Source organism: Bos javanicus, chromosome 17 (assembly GCF_032452875.1).
Source record: "Bos javanicus breed banteng chromosome 17, ARS-OSU_banteng_1.0, whole genome shotgun sequence".
NCBI classification, from domain to species: Eukaryota; Metazoa; Chordata; class Mammalia; order Artiodactyla; family Bovidae; genus Bos; species Bos javanicus.
The window spans coordinates 56,281,218-56,305,703 of NC_083884.1; the positions used below are offsets into that span (position 1 = coordinate 56,281,218).

Below are 24,486 nucleotides of genomic sequence, written 5' to 3' on the forward strand. Positions count from 1 at the left end.
CCACAAAGTGGACCTAAGGATTCTCCTTGCCTATGTAGTCTGGTTCAGAATTGCAGGTTGCCTATTATCCTTTTTTTCCCCCAAACCATAGAGATCATTAATTTACTGCCTGTGTCTCAGATCAGCTCAATATCTCTGTGTGGGAGTACGTCTAACCCTTAATACCACCAGCAGCTAAGCGGGCAACTCCAGCAGTTAAGTGTGTTATGGCCGAGGCAGAAAGAATATGTACAATGTCTGGATCAGTTAACGCACTCGAACAAGTTCTTGAATGCTTCCTGCAAACACGTGATCCTCCTTTTGTCAAATAGGCAGTACAGATAATGACAAAACACAAAGCCAGCCACCACAAACTGTAACTAGAAATCAGAAACAGGAGACCCTTTGAAAACGCGATGAGGACAAGGAAATAGAAGGCCCCTTCCTACTCAGTGGGTCCATTTCACTTGAAGTGAGAGTAATAGTCTTGGCACCTCCCTGACTTTTTATGAGTGTCTTTTTCTTTAGCACTTTATAATCTAATTTGGGGAGGAGAGGTGGCAGAAATGGGCATATAATAAATGGCTTTTTTTAAAATGAGTCAAAGAAAGTGAATAGGAGCCTAAAGGCTTAAATATGTCTTTGAATGGCAAATTATTTTGGCAGCGTATGTATTCTTATATAGGTAGATTTTCTGTAGTCTATTTGCTCCCCCTGGGCCACCATTGATGCCTCACTAACACCTTGGTCACTCATTTTTGTCTCTTGTATTTCACATGATACGTTAAGGGAGACTATCATACAATAAAAATCCAAAATGTTAAAACCAGAGCAACAGAGAAGGTTGTCTATATAGTATTTACCTCCGCATCATAGGTGGAGAAACCAACACAGCCAAGCTCAAGATGGCTTATCTGGGACTTCTAGGGGGTTTGCCTCATCAGTCTTGTTGTTTTCGCTCTGGGGCAGAGGTAAAAGGAAGCACAGTAAGGACATTTGGAGTCTAGGAGAAAAACCATCGTAAGGAATGGCTTTACTGTGTATAGGAAGGAGACCTGTTGAACTATTAGGCACCATTTATTCATTGTTTCTGCTTTAGGGAGATGTAACCATATTACTCAAAGGGTGGTACAAGCGTTCTTGTGAAGCACAAATGCCTGCTTGGAGTGACAGACTTGCAGTTTTCCCCCCTTTTTTTCTCATGCTGATAAAGAAGGAGGTTTAGCCAAGAACTGGACCGGATAACCTTTATTCCCTTTCTTGTAGCTGATAGTGTTACTCAAGCCAGTATAGTAGGAATTAACAAGGCTTTTGATATTAAAGTACAAATTACTAGACCACTTACTGCATTAAAAGCTCATCAGCTCAGTGAACAAAATGAAAAGCTGTGTTTTCTGAACTGCACTGAACAATTCTATCTAATTGACATTCTTTAATTCTATGTGCCTGGGAAGATTTTTTTTTTAATTGATAATCAAAGGGGGTTAAGACAGGGAGTTAGTCACGAAAACAGTGGCAACATTTCAGAAACTAAATCTGCTTTAGGTTTGAAAATGGGAAACAATTAACCATAGGCCCAGAGGCATTTCCTTTTAATTTACTCCTTTCTGTTATATAAAATTTAATTTACTGCCTGTGTGCCTCATTCCAACTATTATTAGAAAATTGCCCTTAAATTTCGAAAGTATTATATGTAAAAGCTCTTTGCAAGCGCTGGTACTAAACTTCAGCAAAGAGAATAGGAAAGCTAAATGTGCTGAAATTGAAGTCATTCCACCATTGAGCAGGGAAATAATTTAGCAAAATCAGATTAAATCTCTTTCAGTAAAATGACAATTTCATATGCGTGCTTTCCCATTTTCTGATACCCAGCTGTATAAGAAGAACCATTTAAAGTTATGCCATCCATACGGTATTATATTTTCCGGATTATTCTGAACGTCCCTTAAGTTTTCCTTTTTTTCTTTTGTTGCATGAAATTAAATTTATTACCTGAGATATTATTGAAATAACTCTAGGTCTCTCTCATTCAGTCTTCCTTGATAAGAGCTTTATTTTGCTTTCTAAGACCATCTCCCATGATAATGTTCTGTCGATGATGTCCTGGGCATTTCAGCTTAATTAGCTGATTGTGATACTAGTCTCTCTACTCTTCCTCTTTTCTCAGTTTGCATCCTCCACATTCTATTATGAACTTGATCTCATTTACAGCTGCCCCTTCCATATGGCAGTCGCTTTTGATTGATTTGCTCTTGCCATGTTTTCCTGATGAATCCTGAGTCAGAAGGAATTCGAGACATTTCTTGTTCTCCCACAGCGTATGTGGGTTTGGGCGCTAAGGAGGCGGGTATGGCAGCTGGATGCTGGCTCTCGGGGGCTGGATGGGCAAATGCTGGTCATCATTACCACAGAGGTTCAAGTATATATGGCTTTAGAAGCAATTTCTCATTTCCAACCAACTTGCTCCATGTGTAACCAGATTTTTTCCTCTTTTAGGTGATCACGGACTTGGAGGAGCAGCTAAACCAGCTGACGGAGGACAATGCCGAGCTCAACAACCAAAACTTCTACTTGTCTAAACAACTCGATGAGGCCTCTGGTGCCAACGACGAGATTGTGCAGCTGCGAAGTGAAGTGGACCATCTCCGCCGCGAGATCACTGAGAGGGAGATGCAGCTCACTAGCCAGAAGCAAGTAAGGACCATGAATAGTGTTGGAGACCTTGGGAAACCTGGAGCCCCTTTAGATTCTGGAGCAAGTGCCAATTATGTCTCTCCCAAGTGTTCTCAGACTGAGCCTGTCAGTAAAACCAATCATGTCAGCGCTTTGCAGGTTTGCGAGTTTTAAAAACAGCTTTTAGAAGTGTGTAGTTTGGGTTTTTTTGTTTGTTTCATTTTTTTGGCCACCCCATATGGTTTGCAAGATCTTAGTTCCCTGACCAGGGATCAAACTTGTACCCCCTGCAGTGGAATCGCAGTCTTAACCACTGGACCATCAGGGAAGTTCCATGTATAGTTGTTCTTAATTTTGGTTTAAAACCATTAAAAATAGAATAGATTGCTTTCGTGAGCCACTTTATTTATTTTTTAAAAACCTTTTTTGGCCGAGTTGTGAGGCTTGTGGAATCTTTGTTCCTCACCCAGGGATTCAACCCGGGCTTTCAGCAGGGAGAGCTGGGAGTCCTAACCACTGGACTGCCAGGTAATTCCCAAGCTACTTTATTGTTAAGCGTGGTCTCTTTTCCCTGGCCCTCCTCTGAGTTCTTTCTATAAGATGTCAGTAGAAATGGCCCTTCATCTGTTCTTGTCTAACTCCCTTGGTCTGTAGGATAAAAAGATAGTGTCTTTCAGACTGTAGTTAGAAGCTCATGCTTTTCTGAAACTGATCTGACAAAAGTACCACCCGGGAAATCCTCGTTTGCTATGAGGCACAACTCAGTGGTGCTGATTTGCAGACGATGGAGGCGCTGAAGACCACGTGCACAATGCTGGAGGAGCAGGTCATGGACCTGGAGGCCCTGAACGACGAGCTGCTGGAGAAGGAGCGGCAGTGGGAGGCCTGGAGGAGTGTCCTTGGTGACGAGAAGTCCCAGTTTGAGTGTCGGGTTCGAGAGTTGCAGAGGATGCTGGACACCGAGAAGCAGAGCAGGTGGGACTTCATGTAGGTAGAGAGCCAGTGGCAGGTGGCAGCGGCAGGATGACCCTGAGAGCTCCTGGCGAGTGCCCCCGCTTGACCAGGGATGAGCAGGTGCTGGGACGTAAGACTTAAGTGTTAAAGCTGGGAGACTCTGGGCAACCAGAATCGGTCAGTCATCCTCGAGGTAAATACGGACGGTGCCAGTAGCAGGAGATGATGACCGGTCAGCCAGTGCAGGGCCCCAGGAGTCAGCAGGGCAAAGTGTCTCAGTGCTTCTTTGTAGAAACTCTTTCCTTGGATTTTGTGTCATTGTGACTGTGTAGCGAGACTGTCACTCTCCTTTTTTTTTTTTTTTAAATATTTATTTGGCTGCGCCGGGTCTTGATTGTGGTATGTGGGATCTATTAATAGTTCCCTGACCAGGCATTGAACCTGGACCCGCTGCATTGGGAGCACAGAGTCTTAGCCCCTGGACCTCCAGGGAAGTCACAAGACCATCACTGTTTTGATACTGGTCATGTGTGATGCGGGTCAACCCTCTACCCCAGCTTTGGCACTATTGACAGTTGGGGCCGGCAGTCCTTCGTGATGGGGGCCTGTCCTGTACATGGTAAGGTGCTGACCAGCTTCCCTGGATCTGCCCCCCTAAATCCCAGTAGCTGCTCCCTCTTCAAGTTGTGACCACCGGGAACATCTCCAGACATTGCCCAGTGTCCCCTGGGGGCAGGGGCGGAGGGCAGCTGCCCCCAGTTGAGAACAACTGCTCTACAAGAATAGTTTACAATTTTTTATTTTTTCTTCCTTTCCTGGTAGGCAGTAGTAATCCTGAGTTCAGGTAGTGTCTTTCCTCTACTTCCGCAGTTCTCCCAGTGTAGGATTCCCTCCTGCCAGGGTCGCGGGTGTGCAGGTTATGCGCTGCATGCTCCTGGGAATAGACTTGAAGATCTTCCGTGACATTTTACCAGCTCCTGGTGGGACAGCGTTCATTTTAACAGAACCAGTATATTATGACAGGTTACCAACAGGTAGACGTGCACGGTCTTGAAGAACACATGCCTTTCCTAGTTTGCAGAGAGGTACCCTATGGGCTGGTATCCACCTTGTGCTTCATGTCTTCCCAACAGAATCCTATTCATCCTGCATAACCTCACTAATATCACCTTTCTCTGAAACTTAGTGTCCCGTAATACTCTCAACTCCCTGAGCAAGATAACTATTCGTGGAAGTATTTATCATTTATCTGGACTCTGTCAGACTCATTTCAGTATTTCCCACATTTGGTGGACCATAGTAGACTCACGGCTGTCTTGGAGGTATAATTTGTGCTAAATCAACTACACTAAGAAAGACTGGAAGCAAAGGGAACCCATAAGTTTCAAGAGAAACTGGTAGAAATATTCTCCTGTTGGACATCTTCCCTTTCAGGGTATTTGCTAATGTGAGAGGGCTGCTGGTTTAAGTCTTCCTGTTACTGTTTCCCCCTGAACTCTTGAGCTCCTGCGTCCTCACCCTATGTTCTGGTTGTTCTCACACACACCCCTCCCTCCCACTCGCAAGTCCAGCTCCTAGCCCAGCTGTTTCTAGAGTTCTTTGTAGACAGTTTCGGGGGCAGAGTCTGACCATAGCATCAGGAATGCACAACCAAGCGTGAAAGTGTTCTCTGGTGGCGCTAGTGGTAAAGAACCCACTTGCCAGTGCAGGTGACATAAGAGACTTGGGTTCCATTCCTGGCTGGGGAAGATCCCATGGAGGAGGCATGGCAGCTCACTCCAGTATTCTTGCCTGGAGAATCCCATGGACAGAGGAGCCTGGTGGGCTACACTCCATAAGGTCTCAAAGAGCCGGACAGAACTTAGCACACACATAGGGAGATCTTTCATATATTTCTTTCAGGAGCAATTGTGAAAGATCTTGGCTCTCTTCCCCACCCCCCATTTTTTTTTCCTTCCTCTATTTTGGTGTTATGTGGGATCTGAGATGAGTAAAATATAATTCTTATTTTTAAAAAAATATTTATATATTTGGCTGTGCCTGTTGCTAGTTTTGGTATGTGGGATCTAGTTCCCTGATCAGGGATTGAACTTGGCCCCCTGCCTTGGGAGTGAGAAGTCTTAGCCACTGGACCACCAAGGAAGTCCCTAAAATATAATTCTTAATTCTTGTCTTCTAGAGGCTGAGAGTCTAGTGCAGGAGATAAACTACGCGTTGAACTATTTATCACCTAAAATAGAGAGTGGGTTGTGCCAGGCCAGTAGTACATTTATGCTTTGGGTCCAGAACAAGAAGACGTTACTTCTGAGAGGAAGACTGGGAAGGGCTTTGTGGAGGACATGGCCTTCTAGTTTACCCTTGGAGTATGAGTAAGACTTGGGTTTGTTGGGTCGAGAAGGAGAGCTGCCAGTGAAGGAGCCTGTCTAAGTCCAGATGTGGAAGCAGCAAAACAGAACACCTGAGTTGGTGGGGGGGGGAGTGATGTTCCAAGTGTGCTCCAGTTTTTGTCTTCTGTCACCTTATTTACACCCAGCAGATTCAAGGTTCAGTTTCCAGAACACTTCAGCTCTTGCTTTAAGGAGAGGCATTGTTTGCTCGAATGGGGCCCCACATGGTCCTTTGCACGGTGCTCCTTCAGTGGGACCTCATTCCTTCCTGCTTCTGCAGGTGGATGTAACCGTCTTCCCATTTTCAGCCCAGTTGCATTTGGAAAAATGCCTCATCCCCTTCAGCCCTTCCAAGTGCATTTATATTCACAGGAACCTTACCTGCTAAGAGTATTTTTACCCAGGGCCTAAAGTGGGTCACATCCTCACTCCACGTAATTCGGAACAAGGGGTCAGGCTGGGCTCTCTCCAGCCTGCAGCCTGTTTGGTTGCTTATCCATGTCCAAGCCGGGCCGGCTTCCTTCCTGCAGGGTGGCAATGACGGGATTTCTGAACGTGCCTGTGTCTCCCCACAGGGCGAGGGCCGACCAGAGGATCACTGAGTCGCGCCAGGTGGTCGAGCTGGCAGTAAAGGAGCACAAAGCCGAGATCCTGGCCTTGCAGCAGGCTCTCAAGGAGCAGAAGCTGAAGGCCGAGAGCCTCTCCGACAAGGTCAGCCCCTGTCCCTCCTGCCTTCTAGATACGCATGTATACTTCCTTCTTTTAGCAGGTATTCACATGCGCTCAATCCATGGTCGGTGTGTTTCATAAACCAAGTCTCACTGTTGTGCTTCCCCAAGGGACACTCTTGGTTGGCAGTAGTGGGGGTAGTGGGTGCTTGGGGTATCAGAGTTGGTCAATGACTTCCTGATATCTGCCCATCAGGGCCCCTGAGGTCCAGATTTTGACCTGGGTGCACAGCACTCTTCTTTCCTGGCATTTGATTTCTGAAAGCCTTTATGGATCTAACGTTGAGCATCCTTGGGAAGTGCGGGGTGGCTAGGACTCCTGCTCATTCCAGTGCTGCAGTGGCAGGAAGCCTCAGCGTCTCTGGGTTCTAAGTCCAAGGACGCAGCAGGATCTGAGGACAGTGCTGGTCTTCATATTCCACTTTGGAAATACACACATCTTGTCCATGAAGCACTCTATATTTACAAAGTGACATACTGCTGTTTGAAAAATTTTAATAGTCTTAAAAGAGATTTAGAATAGGTGCTTCTGTGTTACAGGTAAGAGTGCAGGTCAGAGAAACTTCACATATACACACAACTGTTTCATATATACACATACATACTGTTTTGTGTGCGTGTGCGCCCACATAACACACACACATAATCTGACCTCTGAATTTTGGGTAACTAATTTTCTGATTATAGAAGTGATTATTTGGGGTCATTGTGGAAGATATAGAAACCACAGAAAAGTAAAGAAAAAGTAACTGGTAATCTGTCACTGTTATGTTGGTCAATTTATATTCATTTATTTATATTGATAAATTTAGATTCTTATATAAACAGGATTACATCGTTTTTTTAAAAAAAAAATCACATAAATAGGGGCTTTTCCTGAATTAGTGAATATTTTTTGAACATGTAGTTCTAGAAACAACAATTACACAGAGACACCTATTTTAATCATTCTGCTTGTGTTAGAAATTTGAACTTCTTCCAGTTTTTTGTTTGTTTGTTTTTTTGCTGTCATAAATAACATTGTGATGAATGTAAATCTTTTTTGGGGATCCATGGTTATTTCCTTATTGGAATTTCATAGTAATGACCAGATTCAAGCTAGAGCTTGCTACTCAGGAATATTCCTGAGTTCCTTGGTACTGGCTTACTAATTTTTTTAACCATGAGGAAAGTAAATATGTTATTTAACCATGAAAAAAGTAAATGCATTATTTAGAGATAAATGAGCTTTTCGGTGTTTAGCTTGGAGGACATTTTTTTCTACCTGACTGTCCTAAAGAATTCTACAGCAAAGTCCTACCCATCCTTTAAGACTCCAGACTTTCTGAGCCCATCTTCTCCCAGTGACAGGCCATTCAGGATGAATTTCTCTCCTCCATACCTCTTATCAAAATCATCACTTGACAGAGTAGTCACTATTTGTGTATATGTCTACTTAAGGGCCACCCTCTGCCTTTGTGACTTGATACAAGATCATTGAGAGAGCTTATCTGCCCTTTCATCCGAGTTCTGATATTATCCCACGCAAGTAAGCAAGCATTTGGAATATGATGATTTAATTCAGCCAAAGCATGTCAGATAAATAAATTTTGGAGAAGTCATCTTCCTAGAACTTGTCACAGCTAGCTACACGTATGACCCATCCCTTAGAAATAATATCTTCTCCTAACAGAATAACCTACATAAGGCTTATCTTTGACATGGACATTTGTGGTATGCTTTTAAAAACCTGGGCTTCCCTGATGGCTCAGACGGTAAAGAGTCTGCCTGTGATGCAGGAGACCTGGGTTCAATCCCTGGGTCAGGAAGATCCCCTAGAGAAGGGACTGGCTACCCACTCCAGTATTCTTGACTGGAGAATTCCATGGAGCTAGAGGAGCCTGACGGGCTGCAGTCCCGGGGTCGCAAAGAATCAGACGCAACTAACACATACAGTGTAAAACAATTACAAACACGACTCTTTAGACTTCCCTGGTGGCTCAGATGGTAAAAGCGTCTGCCTGCAATGCAGGAGACCTAGGTTTGATTCCTGGGTTTGGAAGATCCCCTGGAGAAGGAAATGGCAACCCACTCCAGTGTTCTTGCCTGGAAAATTCCATGGACAGAGGAGCCTGTTAGGCTATAGTCCATGGGTTCGCAAAGAGTCGGACATGACTGAGCAACTTCACTTCACTTTTAAAAACCAGTGTTTATGTTCTGACCCTTAGATCTTGATTTTTCTTTGGCTGTGAAGGTTTGTGGATATTGGCAAAAGTCGTTAGCATATAACGTTCCTAAATGTGTCACTGCCAATTTTTCCAAATGTCCAGCTCAATGATCTGGAGAAGAAGCACGCCATGCTTGAAATGAATGCCCGAAGTTTACAACAGAAGCTGGAGACAGAACGAGAGCTCAAACAAAGGCTTCTGGAAGAGGTGGGTGTAAGATGCATGGTAAATAGAGCCAGGCATACTCTCAGAAGTGAACACTTGGCCTCAGGTGGGCAGGTCCAAATTAAGAAATTAGATTTCAAGGTTGAAATTCTCAAGGAAGAGTAAGGTGGTCACTGGGTACTTTCTGGAAGGTGTTTAACACGTTGAAAGAACATGTCAAGAAGCCCCGGGGCCTCTTTGTCATTGTGTCCTTCCAAATAGTGCTTAATGCTGTGTCAAGCACATAGTGAGTAAGTGCTAACTGGAAGTTTATTAAATATGAGGGCAAGTAGATATTGAGTTAAATTGTTCTTTAGAGTTAATATCCAGAGTGTATTAAGTTTGCAGCCTGATGAGCTTCATGCACGGGACAGAGACCTGATCAGGTGATGCTGAATGCCAAATCTCATGAAAACTTTTGAACATCCAATTAATTCAGTGCAAAAAAAATGACACCCTGCTTTTGAGACACAAAACAAAAAGTTCAAATTGATCTCCTAAACCAGTCCAATCCTTATGTTAGTTATTTCCTGTACCTTTGAATAGAATTCTGAAATCTCTGTTTAAATTGAGGACAACTCCCCCAACCAAAGCCTTGGTTTGGCTGAATCACTGATAATTTGTCTTAATTCATTAGAATTGACCTGTCAGGACAAATGCAGTTTATAAAGGTATTTCACGAGAAGTTAGACTCAAGAGTGTTCTGTTTAAGCCACAATGAGCCTGACAGTTGAGTCAACCAGGTTATCTGTTCTGGTAAATGGAGCTTTTACTGTGTGCTTCCTGTAGCCCCTGAGAGGCTCTGCTGGTAGAAGTATTGTAACTATGCTATTAAGTTTGAAAAATGTGGTACACATTTTGCAGGGGAGCATAAAATGTTTTCTAGAATGACTTTTAAAAATATAGTTGGGAACGTTCTAGAGATGGATCCATGATGATGTACAACCACGTGACTCTACTTAATGCCACCAGTCCTGGCAGTCCAGTGGTTAAGATTCCATGCTCCCAATGCAGAGGGTATGGGAACTAAGATCCCTGGTTAGGGAACTAAGATCCTGCATGCTGTATGGTGTGGCCAAAAATAACACAAATGATTAACATGGTAAATTTTATGTATATTCTACCACAACAAAAAAGTTTTTAAATAAAATCAATATTACACACAGGTAGAAAGTTCACCAAAGGTGACTCTCAGAATATTATAATAGAAATTTTTAAATCTCTCTGATTGTCAAATAGAGAATGACAAAAGATAGAGAATGATCAAAGAATGGTCTTTTATCTGGAATGACTAGGCAGTGTCCCCACTAGGCAGTGTCCCCACTTTGGACACACGTTGGAAACAGGAAGCACAGAAATAATCAGTGATCTCGCCTGTCCTCTTTTCCTTCCGAGGAAAGAGCCTTGGCCCCAACAACTCTGCTTTGGTCCAAGGTTACGTGGTGAGTCAGTGGCAAGACTAGAAATAGAAGGCTGGCATCCTGATTCAGTCCCCTGTTCTCACTTCTAAAACTACTGGGGAACATTTCCAGTTCCCCTGTCTGCACCTCACAGAGGGCTTTTTGAAGACAGACATCTGGCTGCGCTGGCTTGGAGGCAGATCTCATTGAGACCTGAGAGCACTGGGAAACAGTGATCTTTACCATCAAGGATGCGGCTGGCATCCTGGCTTGGGGTGGGCCCTGTGGCAGCAGGTGGTCGGGGGCTCAGCTTGCCTGTCTTGTCCATTAGGTACAGGTTCTTGTACATGGAGCCAGAATCAGAGTCTCACAGTTGGAGAGAATTTTTGTGTGTCATTTAACACAAATTCCTAGCACTTGCACCACCGTTTCTTTTACCCTTTCCCTGGCAGACTTCAGTAACAGAGCTTTCTCTCAAATCTTTTCTCTTAGGCCTAAAGTGGCCTCTGAAACTTTTCTGACACTGCTGTTTACAGGCATGACTAGTCCCGACTTGGAAGTAATACCAGAGCTCCAAGTCCGTTTGCTAATCCTGTCAAATAATCCCCCTTCCGAGGTAGAGAATCCCTTCCCCAGCCACCCTCACAAGTGGGCCTTGGGGCACCTGGGACTCAAGACTTAAAGTGACTCAAGATTGCCCAACTCATTTTTCTGGCAACTCTGACTCTTAGAAAGTCCTTTCTGGTTTTGAACTAAAGCCTGTAACTTCCAACCATTGGTTCTATTACAGCAAAACATTTGAAAACAGGGAGTAGTCTCATATTTCCAACCAAAGTAGGAAGTTAATATTGATTAATGATCATATTACTTGCTTAGTAATAAAAATAACTTGTTTTTCTTTTTTCTTTTATTATTTTTAAAAATAACTCATGTTTCATTTGGCACATACCACATGCCAGATGCCTGAGTACTTTCCATGAATTAGCTCATACACTCTGTGTGATACTTCTGTGAGAGAGCTACTTTTTATTTTATTATCCCTGTGACAGTAGATTTGCTATCTCTTCAGCTCTCCTGACTCCATGTCACCTTTTCTTTTCTAACTGAAACATTTCAAGTCCCACCAGGACTGGAATGTTCTTTTCTGGTAGTTTTATCCTTCCGAACAGTTTCTAGAAGTCCTTGGGGTTTGAACAACACGGAGTCGTGGGCCGGCCCCACCACTACCTGGGCTCTTTGGGTGGCTTATCACACCACTGACACCCATTGATCTGTTAGATCACCACCAGCCCTTCTACATATTTTTTTTTTTTTTAAACATCTTTATTTATTTGACTTTTTTTTTTTTTTTAATACCATCCTGTTAAGCCTTCTTGTTGGTTTTGGCCCATCCTCCCTGTTACCAGGGGTGTTTCCCACTCTGGTTCTGTCGTCTAGTTCCTCTGCTTCCTCCCAGTTTCCTGTCACTATCATAAAATCGGTGGACAGATCTAATCACGTGGCTGGAGCCCTCCTTTCAGTCTACCACCAACCAGGAATAGCCTCCATTTACCGCTCTCTGGGAAGCAGGTAAATGGTTTTGGAAAACATTTCATTGAGCACCAATGTCACTTACTTGTTTTCTATTGTAGTAAATAAGCAGCCTATTTCTTGGAAAGCTAATGGACAGTTGATGTGTTGATTCTAGAGAAATATTTTGGGCCTGGTTGTCACCAAACAGATTCTTGTCCCTAGTACTTGTTTCTCTGCTTCCTGCCTAGTAATTAGTGTTGTCCTAAAATAGCGGAAGGAAACTAAAGAGGGTAATTTACAGAAGTAATCATTTGTGCTACAGGGGACGGATAGCTCCCTGGAAGAGATTATCTTCGCTGTTTTCTCTCTTTTGTTGTTCTGTATTTTAGGGCGTTCTGTGGTTTGATTCAGAAATTCTAGGTCATGCACCCAGGGCAGGTGATTCTGAGTTAGTATCAGTACCTCTTGCTTTACAGAGGATGGATGGAGAGGGGCTGGTGGAGTAGGTTGGGGTAGGAAGGGCAGATGGAAAAGTGATAGGGGCCCACCTGGACTGCATCGAGAGAAAGAAGGATGCAGGAGGCAGCGCTGAAATTCATCGCGCATCTGCTGTGTGCTGGGCACTGGGCTTGGTGTGTCACCCAGAGAAGGGGGTTATTACCCCCACTTGCAGATGAAGAGACTGAGGGTCTGAGAGGCGGTGAGCTGCCCCTGGCCATAGGACTGATAAGAGTTAAGTCAGGGGACTTCCCTCTTGGTCCAGTGGCTAAGACTCCATGCTCCCACTACCGGGCTTGAGTTTGATCCCTGGTCAGAGAACTAGATCCTACTTGCCACAGCTAAGACCTGGCATAGCCAAATAAATATTTTTTTAAAAAGTCATGATTTGAACCAGGGTCTGGAATGTTCTAAAGCCCAGGTTCTTTTCCATGACACTATGATGCCTCAGAATCAGCTGCCTCTCAAGAGGAAGGGGATTGAGGAGTAGGAATGGAAATGCAAACATCAGTGGAGGGAAGAGAAATATGGTGGTGAGGTTTCTGCAAACCGAGGTCATCTGTAGCTCTCGGCCTGCTGGGGCAGAGAGCACTGAGGTTTGCCCTCGCCTGTTGGGAAAGCCCCGTGGTGATGGTGAGCAGCTGTTTACAGCTCTCTGTCCTTCCGTCCACAGACGGTCTAGGCCCCTGGGGAAGGGAGTGTTTGGGCCACTGCTAGTAGGGTTAGATTGGACGCCAGGGGTTGGGTGAAACCAAGCAGTATCCTCTTAGGATAGCTGTTCTCTTCTGCTTTTTAGAAACAGAAGCATTTTAGGTAAGAGCCATAAAGCCAGTATCTTTATCGCCTGCCCTGTTTTCTGTAAAGTTAAAAAAAAAAAAAAAGAATTGGAGAGAGTTCTCGTACAAAACTATTTGCAATATACTAAACAGAATTTTGTTTTACTAACACTTGTTCTGACGCTGGGATCGCCCCCCCTTTCCCTCGTGGTGGCAGCATCGCCTCCCACCATGGCTGTTGGTGTGCTTGTTGGTCTCTCGCACTGACGCGGCGCCCTTTGAATTAAAGGTGCTATGATTCCCATTTGTGTACGCCACATGGAGAATCGCAAAGTGAGTTCTCTCAACAGTGGTTGAGATAACTGCTCATGCATCGTTGTGGAATATCAGACAGTTGGTCATCCTGAAATGAGCTGAAATTTTGGTGCCCCATCTGAAATGAGTCTGAGTGGGGACAGTGAGAGAGCGCGTTGCATTGTGTGTGGTCTGAGGCTTCTCTCTCCGGCCTCTCCCCCCACCAGCAAGCCAAGTTACAGCAGCAGATGGACCTGCAGAAGAATCATATTTTCCGTCTGACTCAAGGGCTGCAAGAAGCTCTGGATCGGGCTGATCTGCTGAAGACAGAAAGGAGTGACCTGGAATATCAGCTGGAAAACATTCAGGTGAGAACCAGCACCGGGAGCTTACTGAAAAATTGTCTACAGAGGCAAAGTGTGATGGCTCAAAGCCACCTGGCAAGATGAGCAGTCTCTTCGTGTTGTGTATTTTCACCAGTATTTTATTACGAAAACTTTCCAAATGTTAAGAGAAGCTGGGAAATTGCTATCATGACCACCCTCTAGAGTCTTCTACTCACCATTTGCTATTTTTGCTTTTTCACGTACCTTTGTACTTGAGTCTGTCTTTGTTGGGTGGGGGACGGTGGGCAGTAAGATCAGGACTAAGTGAGTAACAATTGGCTCAGTGTGGCTTTTGTTGAATTTTTCATTTGTTAGTGTTGTAATGACTTTATTTCTTATTAAAGTATCAAATTTAAAAGTCTGCTTCTTCTGGGATCTGAGGTGCTTTTTGTTTTCATGAACCTTAGGTTCTCTATTCTCATGAGAAGGTGAAGATGGAAGGCACTATTTCCCAGCAAACCAAACTCATCGATTTTCTGCAAGCCAAAATGGACCAGCCTGCCAAAAAGAAAAAGGTGGGTCAGAGGGTGTGAAAAGCAGGCAGTGGGCAGTTTCACTCAATCATGATGATTCCGTGAAGGTCACCAGAGTAGATAATCCTAGGAACATCAGAGAAAACAAAATGCACAATTTCTTTGTTTTGGGTTGAAAAAAGAGGCTTTGAGATCATCAGAATGGCTCTTCAAGAGAGGCTGTTGTCACTCTGGAATCTGTGACATGCTGTGCTGTGTTCATGGCCTTTACAGTTGTGCTGCCTTCCTCTGAAGGAGTGAGATTTGTTTCCCAAGCAGCTGGGGAGGAGGAGGCAGCAGAGAGGAAGGCCGAGTGTTCAGGTTGGCGTCCCTGATTCCAGAGGGGGTTCTCTGCTTGTGTGTAAGGGCCTCTAGAGAGATTAGAGGCCACTCGTGTGCCATTCTAGGACTTCCCAGGTGGTGCTAGTGGTAAAGAACCCGCCTGCCAGTGCAGATAGATGTAAGAGAAGCAGGTTTGATCCCTGGATTGGGCAGATCCCCTGGAGGAGGGCACAGCAACCCACTCCAGGATTCTTGCCTGGAGAATCCCACGGACAGAGGAGCCTGGCGGGCTGCAGTCCACAGGGTCACACAGAGTCGGACACGACTGAAGAGGCTGAGCATGCACACACATGGGATTCTAGACAGAGAGGGCTTCTTAGGTCACAGGGATGGGATTCCAGAGGTATTAATAGGTCATCTGTATGGGGCCTGAGAAGGAATCTCAAGTCATGCACAAGGGGCTCCAGAGAAACTAGACATCATCTGCTCAGTCCCTCTGATCGGGTCAGTAGGAGACTGGGGCCCAGAGTGCTGCTGTGACCTGCCCAAAGTGCCGGACTGGATAGCTGCCCCCTCCATGGGGTGCTGCTCCATCCCTCCCTTTAAAATGGTAACAATTGAAAACAATGACCAGGAGACACGGATGGACAGGCTGATAGATACACATGGGAAGATTTTTAATAAGCCCAAAGCATGCTTCCCTGAACCACTGCAGCCTTCATGGTAGTTTTGGCCAGGTGTTCTCAGTTCAAGAAGGTCTCTAAGGAGCTGGAAACTTCCTGAGGCACTCACATGGCAGCATAGCACTGGTGATGGTACAGGAAGGGGAGATGGGCTGCAGGGTGTCTTATGATGCTGATGTCCTCCTTCTGGAGAAGAGCAGCAGCAGAAGCAAACAGCAGTGGTGGCTGTCGGACACGGGCTTGCTTGTGTGCTGTGTGACTGTGCTTGTTATGTGCTGCTGATGGTGAATCTTTTTTATTTTAGCAGTGGACTGTTATCTGATTATGTCACTTGATGTAGTCAGGGTATTCCCATGTGTTTTTTGGTTGTTAATTTTGTTTTCAGTCTCATTATCCTGTGTTTTACTTTTTTCTCCCATGTACAATACATATTCCATTTGCATTTTTTTTCTTGGCATAAGCCCCTTCTGTTGATGTCATTTTAGTATTGTTTTTTTTTTTTTTTTTTAAAAAAGCAACCACTCATCTCTGTGTCTTATAACTAAGCATCATGAGACAAATTCAAGGCAAGATTACTGAACCATCTCTCCTGATTCCATCCTCCACTTCCAATTTTTTTTTGAGGGTAAAGTCTCAGGAAATGGCTCTCCTTGGGATTGCTAAAGGAAGAGGTGGTGGCAATTCAAGCATCTTTAACCCTCTCGGTGGAAACTTCCGCACCCCCATTTTTTTCCAGCCAGCTGGGAGGGGCTGTGGCTCAGTCCCCCCACCCCTTCACATGCCATTTTTACTAAACCCGCTTGCAGTGAGTATGTGCCCGGCTCCCATGGTCTGCTCGTCCCGAGGCAGAGTTCCTTTAGTTAGTTCCCAGTGCCAGTTTCCAGGAGTTAGGAGATATCTCTGTTTCCATTGCTAGGGTTTATTTAGTCGACGGAAAGAGGACCCTGCTTTGCCCACACAGGTTCCTCTGCAGTACAATGAGCTGAAGGTGGCTCTGGAGAAGGAGAAAGCTCGCTGCGCGGAGCTCGAGGAAGCCCTGCAGAAGACCCGCATCGAGCTCCGCTCCGCCCGGGAGGAAGGTACGGGTGCTCTGGACAGCGAGGGTGGTGCACCAGGCTGAGGGCCCGTCTCAAGGAGATGAGCGGAGACTAGCTCAGCCTGGTGGTGACGGCACCCTTGGCATGGCCCATACGGCACCCCGGGTGTCCTTGTGGTCTCAGGCCTTTGAGAGCCAGCCCCTGGGCAGTCCACTTGGTTGGGGCCTCTGGGGGACCCCACTAACCTAAAGGCGCTGGACTGGTCTCTCCCCAGCTGCCCACCGGAAAGCTGCAGACCACCCACACCCATCTACGCCGGCTACCGCCAGGCAGCAGATCGCCATGTCCGCCATTGTGCGGTCACCCGAGCACCAGCCCAGCGCCCTGAGCCTGCTCGCCCCGCCGTCCAGCCGCAGGAAGGAGTCTTCCACTCCAGAGGGTACGTTCTCAAGGGGCCACTGGACCTGCATTGACTTTTTTTTTTTTTAATGGACTGAGAAATGCAGACCCAGGGTGAAAATGACAAGTGATAATATGGAGGGCTAAAGAATAAGCAGTGAGCCTTCTCCCCACCCCAGTTCCCTTACCCAGAGTCAACCATTGTATTTTTCCAGCCATAGCTCATAAACTAACTGCATGTCTGTATTATTTAGGTGTCATATAATCATATTTAAGGGGTATGAGAAAATAGTAATCCTCTTTGCTTTCATAAATATCAGCCCACAGTGCTGTACACTGCAGAACATCTTCTTTAATTAAAATGTCTTCTTAGCAGATTTCATATTAACCCATATGGATTGACCCCATCTTTTTAGAGGGCTGCGTGGTATTCCATGGTGAGGGGTTTATAATTCACCTGTTAATCCAGACCCCAATTGACAAGCATTTAGGTTATTTCCAGTTCCTTGTTTCCATACACACCCTGCAGTGAACACTCTGCACAGCTATGACTTTTGGATAAGTTGTTGGGAAATGAGTCCCTGGGTTAAAGGTTGTATGTATTCTGAAGGTTGGTTGTGCCAACCTTTAGACCAGTGGTGTGAGGAGTTTTCTTTGTGGTTTCAAATGTACTCTATTTACCTAGAGATGGGATGGACTTTAAAAAAAGCCAAGGAAGTTGGTTTGGAAAGTCACAGGGAGAGCAGAGTAGTTGTGGTTTAATATCAGGGTATCACCATCAACCCACTTCAGCTGCCAGTCTCCGTGGAATTTTGTTGTCATTTCTTTCTTCTTTAGTAATGATGTCATCTCATTTCCCATGTTTACATAACACCTTGAATCAAAGAGCTTCACTCTTTGATTAAAGTCTTCAAAGTGGTGCTGTTAACACAAAGGAAAATCATTTTGGCCCCCGGGTTCTTCCATGAGGTTGCACAGAGCGGCTCCCTGAGTAGTCTGTAACACTCCAAACATCTCCTTTGTGTGCATGGCATGTTCAGAGTGCATTTATGTTATTTATTCCTCATGACTTTTCTGTTAAGGGAAGAAGACAGTGTTGTTCGGAGAATCCAATTTGGATTCAGAAATTTGGATCCTGAGCTTTTCTATTTAAAGCTGCCTTTGCCTAGTTAGGTCACTATTGAGAAGGGAGCCTTCTAAACAGAAAAAATCAATCTTGTTAGTTTTAACTGATTGGAATTTAAATGCAAGAATCAGTTCTTTGAGGCTTAAAACTTGGATTTTTTAAAAAGGATGTTATTCATGGAAGAACTGGGCATGAAGGGGGACTTCTTCAGTCAGTCTATGTATTTAATAGTCAGAAAGTCTGTATTTCAGAATAGTAAATTTTTTTTTACCATAGTATAAACATACTTTAATTCTCATCAGTTACAAGCTTGCAAATTTCATGTTTTACATAAATAATTAATGCAAAACCATGGTTGGTACATCTGGAACTTACTTCAGTTCATTTGCTGTGTTTGTTTACTCACACTTTGGTTATAAAAATATTATAACACATTATTGGTCTTGTATTGAACAGAAATTCTCTATGAAATAATCTGAAGCAAGAAGCTAAAATTAAGTCTTTAAAATTATTTAAATATGTTCAAGAATGGTGATTTTTAAACTGGATTCTGGAAAGTGCTCCATGATCTCACCTGGAAAACATACCTTTCATGACTAAAATATTTACAAACAACTGATTTAGAAGCGTATGTTTGTTTACGCTCACAAACAGCTATGCCATCGTATTAACCATCTCCTACCGGGAATGTGTTTTTAAATAAAACCTAATTCCTAATAACCAGATAATGGCGATCTTAATTTGATTCCTATAAATCTAGACACATCTGTTAGTGTTAAAATAGTTTCACAATCTGTCACTAAGATGCTTTTTTTTTTAACAGCTTTATTGAGATATAATTCACATACCATACAATCCATTTGTTTGAAATGTATAATTCAGTGATTTTTAGTAAGTTCACAAGGTTGTATAATCATCACATTCGAATTTTTAAAACATTTTTGGTCCCTCCAGTCGACCACAAGAAAAATACCCCTAAACTCATTGGCAGTTACTTGCCATTTTCCCCTTCATGGAACATCTGACAGGTATCAGTCTGCTTTCTGTCTCCATGGATTTGCTGTCCTGGACATTTTCCATAAAGGACGCACCTTGTATAACTTTCTGTGTCTGGCTTCTTCCATGCAGCATAGTTTTTCCGATTCATCCATCTTGGAGCATTTATCAGTTCTTCCCTTTTTTTATGGCAGAATAACATTCTGTTGTGTGATCATCACATCTTGTTTATGTATTAGTCCATTGATGGACTTTTGGGTTGGTTCCATTTATGGCTATCATAAATAATACTGCCGTGAACATCTGTGCACAAATTTTGTGGCTACATGTGTTCTCAGTTCTCCTGGGTATAGACCTAGGGGTGGAATTGCTGTGGCATCTGGTAATTCTGGACTCCACAGTGGCTGCACCATTTGCTTTTCCACCAGCAGTGTATGAGGACCTTCATTTCTCCACATCTTCATCAACACCCATTTCCCATATTTTTGAGTCTAGATAATCCAGTGACCGTGAACTAACATCTCACTGTGGTGTTCATTTGCATTTCCCTAAGGAAGAATGACTCAAGCATCTTTTCCTGTGTATCTTGGCCATTTATTTATCTTCTTCAGAGAGACATTTGTTCACATCCTTTGCCCACTTTTTAATTGGGTTATCTTGTTACTATTGCATCATAAGAGTTCTTTCTACATCCTATCTACAGGCTCCTTGCCAGAGAGATGATTTGCAAACGTTTCTCCCATCCTGTGGGTGTCTTTTCACTTTCTTGATGGTATTAATTTGCAGCACTCTGATTTTTTAAAATAAAATTTCCCTCCAGAATTCAGCCGGCGTCTTAAGGAGCGCATGCACCACAACATCCCTCACCGGTTCAACGTGGGACTGAACATGCGAGCCACGAAGTGCGCCGTGTGTCTGGATACCGTGCACTTTGGGCGCCAGGCATCCAAGTGTCTCGGTAAGAGCAGCCGCTGTGCATTTGTGGTAGGGCCCCCGTGCGTCTCCACTAAAGTTCTGTCCGGTGGTGGTTTGTTTTTTTATTTAAACATTCCTCATCATATGGCAACCCACTCCAGTGTTCTTGCCTGGAGAATCCCAGGGATGGTGGAGCCTCATGGGCTGCCGTCTCTGGGGTTGCACAGAGTCGGACACGACTGAATCGACTTAGCAGCAGCAGCAGCAGCATATAGTCGCTCAGTCATGTCCAACTCTTTGCAACCCCATGGACTGTATAGACTATAATTCTCTAGGCCAGAATACTGGAGTGGGTAGCCTTGCCCTTCTCCAGAGGATCTTCCCAACCCAGGGATTGAACCCATGTCTCCTGCTTTGCAGGCAGATTCTTTACCAACTGAGCTATCAGGGAAGCCCGTGATATAGTGCATTCATTTTCACACGTTTATTCTTAGGGGGAGTACACTGTTTTCCCCATGTTCAAGGAGGGAATTTATACGCATTTTCAGCCCATGTCTCCAATCGCCTGTGCAAAATGCCTTGGTCTTTGAGAACTTCCAGGCTCCTTTCCCTCAGGCTGGTGTCTTCTTGCTTTTAAGCTGTGTCCTGGCTTCAAGGGAGATGTGCAGATGTGTCCTTTGCACATCTGTCTGTGGCAGCCTGGGAGAAACCAGGAAGACTGGATTGAGAGAGCTTGGCTGTCTCTGTAGGGGCCTGGCTCCTGGGAAGGCTGAGGGGTGCCCTGAGTGGCAGGGCCAGGCAGGGTGGGGGTCGGGGGTTGGCTGGCGGAGGCAGGGAGTGGTCCAGCATCAGACGGGTGTGTTTTCAGCCTGTTCACTGCTTTTCCCTAGAATGTCAGGTCATGTGCCACCCCAAGTGCTCCACATGCTTGCCAGCCACCTGTGGCCTGCCAGCCGAATACGCCACACACTTCACCGAGGCCTTCTGCCGCGACAAAATGAACTCCCCGGGTCTGCAGTCCAAGGAGCCCAGCAGCAGCCTGCACCTGGAAGGGTGGATGAAGGTGCCCAGGTATTGCTGCAGGGCGGTTTGGCCTGGCAGCGGGTGGGCAAGCGGTGGCTGGTGAAGGGCGGCAGGATGTGCCGGTCTGGAAAAGGCCACTTTGGGGTAAAGGACTGTTTTGAGCTAAAGGCACTTAGAAAATAGCAGGTGCAAGAGGGACACTCTAACCTCCCCGATTTCTCTTGGAAAAGTAGGATATAATACTCCCATGTCAAAGCTGTTCTTCCTGCAGCAGGAGGAAACGACCTTCAGAGCAAGGGCAAGGCCAGCGGGGAGAACCTATGCGCACAGACCGTGTTACTTTTCCACAGTTAACTGTTCTTCGTTTGACTTAGGATATAAGCACTTGGGCCCATCTGCTTTGGGGGCTTTATTTGCTTGTGGAGACACCCACGTACACACAAAATTAAATGTGTGTGTGCTTCTCTCCTGTTCACGTGTCTTAACATCAGTTGAATTCAGGGCCAGCTCCACAAGCCAGAGGGTAGAAGGAAGCTTTCCTTCCCCACCCCGGCATGTCATTCCTGTTGTTTTCCAGGGAAGCATCTTTACTGGGATTTCCTCTCCTCCCCACTCTTGCTTCCCACCCATTTCTTCCAAGTTCAAACAGTTCTTTCCCACGTCTGTCTTCCCAGGAATAACAAGAGAGGACAGCAAGGCTGGGACAGGAAGTACATCGTTCTGGAGGGCTCCAAAGTCCTCATTTATGACAACGAAGCCAGAGAAGGTAAATTAATGAGTCGGGGAATCTCGTTGCACGCAGTTGGCCCAGGTCTCCCAGTCTTGGCGTGAAGGCTCTGTTTTCCGGACTGCGTTGCAAGCCTTCTACGAATTTTCCATTTTTGAAAATTAAAACCCAAATGACTCCGCTAAAGGTTATTGGTACGATACTCACGTCTATAGGTCTCCCCTCTGAAGACCCTGCAGGGTGCTGCCCTGAAGATACCACCTGCTAATACACCTTCCGAGAACTTCCGCCTCAGCCAACTAACCCCTAAATCTGCATCGTCATCCGAAATTTGACTGTGCTCTTCATCTGACACACTTTACTTTTGTTTTTATCTTCCCTCTCCGCCTTCTCTGCACATCTCCTCCCCGCTCTGTTCTCGTGCGCCTCTCTTTCCATGCATACTCCGTCTCTCTCTCTTCCTCTCGTCTCCCCTTGTTCTTGTTCCTGTTCTTTTGTTTTTCTTTCTGCCCTTCCTCTTTGCACCAAGCTGGACAGAGGCCGGTGGAAGAATTTGAGCTGTGCCTTCCCGACGGGGACGTGTCTATTCATGGCGCCGTTGGTGCTTCTGAACTTGCAAACACAGCCAAAGCAGGTGAGGGGCGGCAGGCCCCCCTGGGAGGTGGGCTGGGCTGCAGCCTTCAGCGCGGGTGGGAGGGGGGCCTGTGCAGGATCAGCCTGTGAAGGAGGCTCCCCACCCCCACCTGCACGTCTGCTGTGTAACTGGGACTCAGGTGGCTTGGCCCTCCCTCCTGGTGTGGGTGGCGAACTCCACCCTGTGCTGTCTGCCCAATCTCCTAGATGTCCCCTATGTCCTGAAGATGGAGTCTCACCCCCATACCACCTGCTGGCCTGGGAGGACCCTCTACTTGCTGGCTCCCAGCTTTCCCGACAAGCAGCGCTGGGTCACCGCCTTAGAATCAGTTGTGGCAGGTGGGAGAGTGTCTAGGGAAAAGGCGGAAGCCGACGCTGTGAGTATGCACGCGGGCCAGAGCTTGTGTTTGTAGAGGGGGCTGACTGGGTGGGGGTCCCTTCAGCCTCCCCCTCTGAAGGGTGATGGGATTCTGTGCCCCTAGAGATCCAGGCTTCCAGGCAGGGTCTGGCCTCACAGGTCCCCCCGCCCGAACCCTCTAGAATGAGGGATTCGCCACCATTAGCCAGCTCTTCAGGGCATACTAGGTCTCAGTTCTGGCAGCACAGCAGCAAATTACTTAGAAGGAAATGCTCTCCCTCCTTTACCCAGATGTGTTTACGTGGTTCAAAGGCTTGTGTTACAAGCAGCACAAAGGGCTGCCGAAAGCCATGTCTCTTTCAGGAAGCTTTTTCATAACCTGCTCAATTGCTTTTACGTGATCTGCTCTTCCAAAGGCAGGTCTGAAATCCTACTTCTCCTGAAGATGTTAGAGACGTGGGTAGGCCTTGATTGGCATCACTCCTCCTGGAACATTCCAGGATACAAACAGTGCTCATCACGCACTGGCATTTCCACCACCAAAGCCCCAACAGCTCTTTTCAAACACTTAGCTCCTAATAAACACTTTAAGTGTTAGCAGTCGGAAGTCCCTAGCCACCAGCCTCCCTCTCACGAGAAAGCGCTGTGTTGATGACCCATCTCCCACGTGTGAGCCTTTAACTGAACGCCCCATCCATGTGTGTACAATAGGGCCGTGACTGTACTTCCTACGAGCCTCTGCCTGCGTGGGCTCAGGTAAAGAGACTCAGGAGCTGGTTGATTTGCCACTGACACTGGGCTTTGCACTTGTGCTGCCGCCTGGAGGGGCAGGAGCGTCCACGTGGCTTATTAACCCTTTGCAGTGACACCCTTCAGCTTTGGCTTGTTTTGTGTGACAGAATCTATGTCTCCTGTGCTCATTTAGTTATGCATCTAAACCCAGTTATGTCCCCGACGCTAATTAACCACCACCCAGAGACACCAGTAACATTCAGGTCCTGCCTTTTGAACTCAGATCAAAGTAGGGGGCAAATCAGGAGCAGGTGTGTGCTTCTGAGTGTCTGCAGGAGTAACTTGCCCTTCTCCCTGGCATTAAACTTTCCTCTGTTCTTGCTTTTGTCTCTCTGGACAGTTCAGTCACGAACAGTTCAGCCTCACTGTGGCCTCCTTTTTTCTTTCTCTTCTCTTTCACATGTGAAAAGAAATTGCTCGGAAACTCCCTGTTGAAACTGGAAGGTGATGACCGTCTGGACATGAACTGCACGCTGCCCTTCAGCGACCAGGTGACGATGCTTTTTTTGGGCAACATCTGCTGGGATCTGGCCATAGCCGCACGCGTTACAGGACCGTGTCAAGGGGTGGTAATGGGGACATGGCCCCGCTCATGCTCTTCCTGGGGACTTGTGCCCTGGCAGGTGGTGCTGGTGGGCACCGAGGAAGGGCTGTATGCGCTGAATGTCTTGAAGAACTCCCTCACCCACGTCCCAGGAATCGGAGCAGTCTTCCAGATTTACATCATCAAGGACCTGGAGAAGCTCCTCATGATCGCAGGTGGGAGGCCAAGGACACATAGCTTTGCCTTCACTTGTAGGGGAAACGATTTGAAACTCACATGTCATGTTTGTCAAACTTGGGGGCGGGAGCAGGAGGGGCTCTTCCCTCTGGGTCCCTGAAGGGGCCCGAGCCCCTGTGCTCTGAGAGCCTGCCTGCCCTGCCGTGTGCATCGCCCGTGCTCCCCGGTCTCAGACCCTTCCTTTGCATGTAGCACTCAGTAACAGTTCAACACATATTTATTTC

The 24,486-nt window shown here is 45.9% G+C and overlaps 1 protein-coding gene across 12 annotated transcripts in view; it reads left to right on the forward strand.

Moving 5' to 3' along the window:
• CIT (citron rho-interacting serine/threonine kinase) overlaps nucleotides 1-24,486 on the forward strand; it is a 176,460-nt gene that overhangs the window by 137,335 nt on the left and 14,639 nt on the right. For 7 of the 12 annotated variants that reach the window (XM_061384825.1, XM_061384829.1, XM_061384833.1 and 4 more), the window contains 16 exons: nucleotides 2,476-2,673; nucleotides 3,434-3,627; nucleotides 6,569-6,704; nucleotides 9,031-9,135; nucleotides 13,840-13,980; nucleotides 14,406-14,513; nucleotides 16,392-16,554; nucleotides 16,787-16,951; nucleotides 19,854-19,991; nucleotides 20,839-21,019; nucleotides 21,646-21,737; nucleotides 22,228-22,332; nucleotides 22,539-22,708; nucleotides 23,401-23,445; nucleotides 23,892-23,972; nucleotides 24,105-24,240. In XM_061384825.1, the coding sequence (XP_061240809.1) occupies nucleotides 2,476-2,673; nucleotides 3,434-3,627; nucleotides 6,569-6,704; nucleotides 9,031-9,135; nucleotides 13,840-13,980; nucleotides 14,406-14,513; nucleotides 16,392-16,554; nucleotides 16,787-16,951; nucleotides 19,854-19,991; nucleotides 20,839-21,019; nucleotides 21,646-21,737; nucleotides 22,228-22,332; nucleotides 22,539-22,708; nucleotides 23,401-23,445; nucleotides 23,892-23,972; nucleotides 24,105-24,240 (2,158 nt within the window). The remainder of the gene's footprint in view (nucleotides 1-2,475; nucleotides 2,674-3,433; nucleotides 3,628-6,568; nucleotides 6,705-9,030; nucleotides 9,136-13,839; nucleotides 13,981-14,405; nucleotides 14,514-16,391; nucleotides 16,555-16,786; nucleotides 16,952-19,853; nucleotides 19,992-20,838; nucleotides 21,020-21,645; nucleotides 21,738-22,227; nucleotides 22,333-22,538; nucleotides 22,709-23,400; nucleotides 23,446-23,891; nucleotides 23,973-24,104; nucleotides 24,241-24,486) is intronic. The other 5 variants (XM_061384832.1, XM_061384827.1, XM_061384830.1 and 2 more) reach the window with 3 other exon arrangements.